We start from the raw sequence: 7,651 nt of genomic DNA on the forward strand, positions 1-7,651 counted from the left end.
TAACTATCTTTCCGTTTATGTGTTTTTGAAAATTTCCTTCATCAATGTTTTATAATGTTTGTAGACTGGAAAAATATCGTTAATATGTCCATACCACTCAAAGCAATGTACATATTTATTGTAACCCTTACCAAAATCTTTCTAATGACACCTTTTACACATACGGAAAAATTGAAATAGAATTCATATGGAACCACGAAATACCACAAATACCAAAGCAATCGTGAGAACAATAAAACTGGAGACATAATGCTTTCTGGTCTGAAATTACATAACAACCAAACCACATAAAAACAGACAAACCAGGGGCGCCTGGGTGGCTCAGTTGGTTGAGCGACAGCCTTCAGCTCAGGTCATGATCCTGGAGTCCTGGGATCGAGTCCCACATCAGGCTCCCAGCTCCATGGGGAGTCTGCTTCTCCCTCTGACCTCCCATCTCATGCTCTCTCATTCTGTCTCTCTCTCAAATAAATAAATAAAATAAAATAAACAAAAACAAAAACCAGACAAACCAATGGAACAGAAGAGCGAATCCAGAAATAAGCCCATACATTTACAGCCAACTGATGTTCCACAAGGATGCCAAGAACACACAATGGAGATAGGATACTCTTCAACAAATGGTTTTGAGAAAAATGGATATCCACATTCAAAAGAATGAAATTATATCCCTATCCCACACCATACACAAAAATCACCTCAAATGAGTTAAAGAATTAAACCTCAGGCCTGAAACTACAAAACTCCTAGAAGGAAATGGGAAAAACATCTTGATATTCATCTTGGCCATAACTTCTTAGATGGGACACCAAATTACAGGCAGCAAAAGCAAAAACCAACAAACGGGACTACATGAAACTAAAAAGCTTCTGCATATTACAGGAAACGACCATGTGAAAAGGCAACCCATGGAATGGGAAAAAATGTTTGTAAACCATATATCCAATAAGGCATTAATATTCAAAATATATGAGGAACTCCTACAACTCAACACTAAAAATATAAATAACCTGATTTTATTTTATTTTTTTTTTTCAAGTCAACAGCTTTTATTATGTAATTCACGTATTTTATAAGGATAAACAACAAGGAATGTAGGAAACTGGTCAGGTTTGTATCCCAAACAAAAAAGCACCAAGAAACACTGTAGGTTTGCACACGTTGCTCTATTTACATCGGAAACAGGCTCCCTGGGATCAGGCACAGCAGCTGCACTTGTCCGACGCCCCTTTGCAAATGCAGCCCTGGGCGCACTTGGCACTACCCACCGGGCAGCAGGAGCAACAGCTCCTCTTGCAGGAACTGCATTTGCATTCTTTGCATTTGCAGGAGCCAGCGCACGTGCAGGAACCACCGGTGCCACAGGAGCAGTTGGGATCCACAGCGTAAAAAAACGGCGGCTGGAGTCCGTGGACAGTAACACGACGAACAGCAAAGACTTCAGGGAACAGTCAATAACCTGATTTTAAATGGGCAAAATACCTAAATGCCACTTCTTTAAAGAAGAAATTCAAATGGCTAACAGGGACATGAAAAAGTTCTCAACATCTCTCATCAGGGAAATGTAAGTCAAAACCACAGTGAGGTTTCACGTCACGCCTGCTCAGTTGGGTATTATCAAAAAGACAAAAATAGTGTTTGTGACAATCTGGAAAAAGGGAGCCCTCATACACTGCTGATGGAAATACGAAATAGTACAAACATTGAAAACAGTATGGAGATTCCGCAAAAAAATTAGAAGATCAAGTGATCCAGTAATCCCATTTCTAGGTAAATATTTCAAAAGAGTTGAAAGCAAGATAGCAAAGAGATAGCTGCACTCTTGTGTTCTTCACAGCACTATTTAAACTACAGAAATAACCTAAATATCTCCCAGTGGATGAAAGGATAAAGAATATCACGTTTCCTTTATCCATTCATGTAAACACGTTTTTATTTATGTATGATGTAATAATAGCCTTAAATAGGAAATCCCGCCATTTGTGACAAAATGAATGGAGCTGGAGGACAGTATGCTAAGCAAAATGACCAAGACACAGAAGAGAAATACACTGCATGATCTCACATGTGGAGTCTAAAATATTCTAAATTTGGGGCACCTGGGTAGCTCAGTCACTTAAGGGTCTGCCCTTGGCTTGGGGTCCTGAGGTCCTGGGGTCTAGCCCTGCATTGGGCTCCTGGCTTGGCGGGAGTCTACTTCTCCTTCTCCCCAACTTGTACATGCACATACTCTTTCTCCCTCTCAAATAAAAATATTTTTAAAAATAAAATATTCAAAGTCATAGAATGAAGAGTAGAATGGTGGTGGCTGGGAGTGGGGAGAGGGGGAAATGTGATGATGTTGGCCAGAATACAAAGTTTCAATTATACAAGATGAATAATTTCTGGAGATCTAATTATGTATCTCATGGTGCCAATAGTTAACAATACTGTTATTTTATGCATGTAATTTGCTAAGAGGATACATCCTAAATGTTCTCCCTAAATACACACACACTACCTAAGTAATGTATGTATTAATTAGCTTGACTGGGGTCATCATTTCACAATATACACACATATTGCAAATGTCAAATGTATAACTTAAATATATGCAATTTTTATATGCCAACATCATCCCAATAAAGCTGTTTTAAGAAACACTAAAGGATTATAAAAAAGCACCATGGACAACTATATGCTAACAAATTAGATAACCTAGAAAAAATGGACAAATTCCTGCAAACATAAAACCTACTAAGACTAAATCATGAAGAAACTGAAGTTCTGAAAAAATCTAGAACTTTTAAGGAGACTGAAACCATCAGAAAGCTTCCAGCAAAGAAAAACCCAGGACCAGATGGTTTCACTGGTAAATTCTACCAAGCATTTAAAAAACTGACACCAATGTTTCATAAATGCTTCCAAAAAACTGAAAAGAAAGGAAAACTTCCCAACTCATGCTATAAGGTAAGCATTACCCTGACACTTAAGAACAGACACTACAGGGCACCTGGGTGGCTCAGGTTAGGCCACTGCCTTCGGCTCGGGTCATGATCTCAGGGTCCTGGGATCGAGTCCCGCATCGGGCTCTCTGCTCAGTGGGGAGCCTGCTTCCCCCTGCCTCTCTGCCTACTTGTGATCTCTCTCTCTCTCTCTCTCTCTCTGTCAAATAAATAAATAAAAATCTTTAAAAAAATAAAAAAATAAAAAAAACAGACACTACAAAAATTGAAACTACAGACCAATGTCCTTCATGAATAATGGTTCTAAAATCAATAAAATACTAGCAAATTCAATTTAGCAACATTTAAAAATGATTATACATCATAACCAAATGGAATTTATGCCCAGAAAACAAAGATGTTTCAACATTCAAAAATTAATAAATGTTGGGGTGCCTGGGTGGCTCAGTGGGTTAAAGCCTCTGCCTTCAGGCTCAGGTCATGATCTCAAGGTCCTGGGATCGAGCCCCGCATCAGGCTCTCTGCTCAGCTGGGAGCCTGCTTCCTCCTCTCCCTCTGCCTGCTTCTCTGCCTACTTGTGATCTCTGTCAAATAAATAAATAAAATCTTTAAAAAAAATTAATAAATGCAACACACATTAGTATCATGAAGGGGTAAAGCTCACATGATTTCAACTGATGCATATCTGACAAAATCTAATACCCTTTCATGATAAAAAGAAACAGTCAATAAACTAGGACTAGAAATAGACTACCTCAATGTAATAAACACCCATAAGGAAATACCACATGTAATGCTGAACTCAATGGTGAAAGACTGAAAGCTTTTCCCCTAAGATCAGGAATAAAACAAGCATGTCTGCTTTCAATACTTCTCCTCAACGCTGTACTAGAAATTCAAGACCGTACGGTTAGGCCAATAAAAAAATAAAATAAAAGGCAAATGAATTGGAAAGGAAGAAATAAAGTTCTATCTCCTTGTAAAGTTGTAGGATACAAAAATCTGTTTTATTTCCATACACTGGTCATGAACCACCAAAAAAATTAAGAAAACACTTCCATTTACAATAGCATCAAAAACAATAAATACTTTGGAATAAAATGAACCATGGAGGTGATAGATCTGTACACTGGCAACTACAAAATTATAAAACAGGAATAAACTAAAGAAGACCTACAGAAATAGATATCCTATGTTCATGAACCAGAGAACTTCCTATCAAGATGACCATATTACATTAGAGGTTGAACTGTGTCCCTCAGAAAGATTACTTGGCAGCCTAATTCCTGGTACTTGGGAATGTGATGCTATTTGGAAATAAGTCTTCACAGATGCAATCCATTAATAGGAGATCATACATGATTACATTGGCCCATAATGCTGTATGACTGGTGTCCTCATCAAGAAAATTTGGACACAGGGGCGCCTGGGTGGCTCAGTGGGTTAAAGCCTCTGCCTTTGGCTCAGGTCATGATCTCAGGGTCCTGGGATCGAGCCCCACATCGGGCTCTCTGCTCGGCAGATAGCCTGCTTCCCTCTCTCCCTCTGCCTGCCTTTCTGCCTACTTGTGATCTCTGTCAAATAAATAAATAAAATCTTAAAAAAAAATTTGGACACAGGCAAGGAGGAAAGACAACCATGTGAAGATGACAGTAAAGACTGTAGTCACGCTGCTGCTACCAAAAGATCTAACAGGCAAGGAAGGAACATATGCTAGAGATTTCAGAGAGAGCATGACCCTGCCAATACCTTGATTTTACAACTCTAGTCTCCAAAACTGTGAAAGAATAAAATTTGTTATCTTAAGCCACTTCATTATGGCAGAGGGGGAATGGGAAATTACTGTACAGAGACTATTTGGAGTGAAGAAGTTTTGGAAAATAGAGAGTAGTTCTGGTTGCAAACACTGTAGATGTAACATGCCACTGAATTACACACCTAAAACAGGTTAATTTCCATAGACGGAATAGAAAAAGTTATCAGGATCTATCATGCAGGAAGCACCAAGCCCAAAGAGATCCACAGGGAATCCTACTAAACTTCAAGACTTTCAGAGGCTATAGATTTCCTTTGCTATCTGAAAGTAGAGAGCATTTTTTTTTAAGATTTAATTTATTTGAGGGGCGCCTGGATGGCTCAGTGAGTTAAGCCTCTGCCTTTGGCTTAGGTCATGATCTCAGGGTCATGGGATTGAGCCCCACATCGGGCTCTCTGCTGAGCAGGGAGCATGTTTCCCCCTCTTTCTCTGCCTATTTGTGACCTCTGTCAAATAAATAAATAAAATCTTTTTTTAAAAAGAAGGTTTATTTGAGAGAGTGAGTGTGTGTGCACAAGTGGGGGGGGCAGAGGGAGAAGCAGGCTCCTCACAGAGCAGGGAGCCCAACATGGGGCTCGAGCCCAGGACCCTGGGACCGCAACCTGAGCTGAAGGCAGACGCCTAACCAACTGAGCCACCCGGGTACCCTGATCTTTGAAAAGTAGAGCATTATGAAACCTTTCGTAAGCTGAAATGTTTGTGTAAAGCAAAGCAACTGCCATTAATTTATATGGAAAACATTTTAGTGTTCCCAGACCCAAAAAGTAACCTCTCCTAGGCTTGTCTGACATCTCAGCACACACCTTGCTAACACAAAAGCACAAAATAAACCAAGAAAAACCACACACACTCACAGACACGGTTCACAGCTATGGTGGCTTGTCGAGATGCGGAGCAGAGTTCCGGGGCGGGGTGGAGGGGGGTGCACTTGGCAGGGCCACTCTCGCAGCCTGAGGTGTGCGCTGCCTCTAAGATGACCTGCTGCAAAACAAACGCTGAATGCTATTTTCGCTTTTTACATAAAAGTGAAAATCCTCTTCGAATTTCTTTTGCTTAGTAGAAACAGGGACAAATGGAGGTCTTTTGCACAAGTGGCGTCACACAAATTTTCAAAAAGCGGGGCACACCTGTATATAGGAAAAAACCCAAAACCACAGAAGTGGGACACACTGAAACATCACCCTGAATAAAGCAGCATCATTTCAAACTGCCATATGCTGAAGGCACAGCTTACACCACCAGGAATGAGACAAGGACACCCACTCTCACGCATCATGGTATTGGGAGATCCTAGGCAGGGCGATAAGGAATGACAATCTTAACAGAGAAACAATCTGAAATTAGCAAATCAAACTGCTGCTATTGGAGACAGAGAAAACACAAAAGTATAAATTATTAGAAATAACAGAAGGAAATGAAGTGGGCCCAGAAAGTTAAAGGCAGTTCTTGGGAAGTAATTTGGGACAGGGAGTTGGGTGGAGAGGAGACATGCGCTTAGGTATCACCATTTATTATGAAGAAAAAATTGGAACAATTCCTCTCCACTACACTGCCCTCCGCCTTAACCAACTTTGCTCCAGCTCAGTTGCTTTTTCTCCAGGGGACTCTAAGCAAAAGACTACTCCACGAGAAAGGATTCTCCCTTTTCATCATCAAAGGGTTTGACATATCCTTCATCCTCTGTCTCTCCTTGATTCCTTCTCACATTCCTCCTCTCATCTCTCTGCCTGGGGTGAGGGCTTCCCTAGCTCTTCTGATATCTGGATGCTTTTCCACACACACCTATCAGTTACTGGTATGTTTACAGAGAATCCTCAATTCCTGCATCTCCCCTCACCAACTCCCTCAAAGCAAAAACAAAAACAAAAACAAAACAGCCATTGTTAAGGAAAACCCCAGTTCTACCTCCCTCGTGGGGAAAAACCCAGTTCTTTGCTGCTGGGAGTCTTTCTCCTGGGTCTCCTTTATGCCTCACAGAAAACACTGCACTTCTAACACTTCTGGTCACCAAATGTGTGGGGATTCGTCCCTGCAACAAAAACTAAGTCACACCGTATCTCCAATACCATGCACCTGGAGAGAGTGGCGGATCCCAGGAGAATCGATCAGTCCCACATGACTGCCCCCACCCTACTTCAGATGCCCAAGAGCAAGTAGTTAAGCCCCCAGCTTACTCACCACTTGTCTGATCTGGCTACAAATCAGAGGCGCTCCCATGACCCCCTCCCTCAAGTTGGATTAATTTGCTGGAGTGGCTCACAGATCTCAAAGAAACACTTACTATTACCAGTTTATGAAAAGATGATAAATAGTACGGATGAAGAGCCAGATGAAGAGATACATATGGTGAGGTCTGGGAGGAGGGGATCCAAGTGGAGGAGCTTCTGTCCTTGCGGTGTTGGGGTACATCTCTCCATACCCCTACTACTGGGGTTTTATGGAGTTTTCCTCATGTAGGTGTATCAACTCACTCCGTTTCCAGTCCCTCCTCCCCCTCTGGAAAATGAGGCAGGGGCTGAAAACTCCAAGCTAATCATGGTTTGGTCTTTCAGGGGACCAGTCCCACCTGGGAGCCATCTGATCGCCCAGCCTAAAGTATGTCATTAGAACAAAAAATGATCCTAGTATTCTTCTCACTTAGGAATGTATGTACAAGGGTTTCAAGAGCCCTTGTAGGGGTAGGGGTAGGGGTCAAAGGCCAAATGTTGGGACAAAGGATACTTCTAGAGTTGTTACCTAGGAAATGACACTGCTTTCAGAAGCTCTGCGTCAGGAACTGAGGACAGACCAATACATATGCTCAACCATCCCAGTCCCCTGACTCTGGTAACCCCTCGCCATACTGGTATCCTGTTGTTCTCATGGCACTCCTCTGAAACCAGCTTTCTTA

At 41.5% G+C, this 7,651-nt stretch overlaps 1 protein-coding gene across 1 annotated transcript; it reads right to left on the reverse strand.

Moving 5' to 3' along the window:
- Positions 1 to 1,036: 1,036 nt before the first annotated feature.
- LOC125081763 (metallothionein-1E-like) lies at positions 1,037 to 1,448 on the reverse strand (the record flags this gene model as incomplete). Its single annotated transcript, XM_047696499.1, has 1 exon — positions 1,037 to 1,448. A coding segment is annotated over one exon (252 nt), but the record flags the coding sequence as incomplete, so codon positions are not given.
- Between the last annotated feature and the right edge of the window lie 6,203 nt (positions 1,449 to 7,651).

This window comes from Lutra lutra, chromosome 12, assembly GCF_902655055.1.
Source record: "Lutra lutra chromosome 12, mLutLut1.2, whole genome shotgun sequence".
Taxonomy (NCBI): domain Eukaryota; kingdom Metazoa; phylum Chordata; class Mammalia; order Carnivora; family Mustelidae; genus Lutra; species Lutra lutra.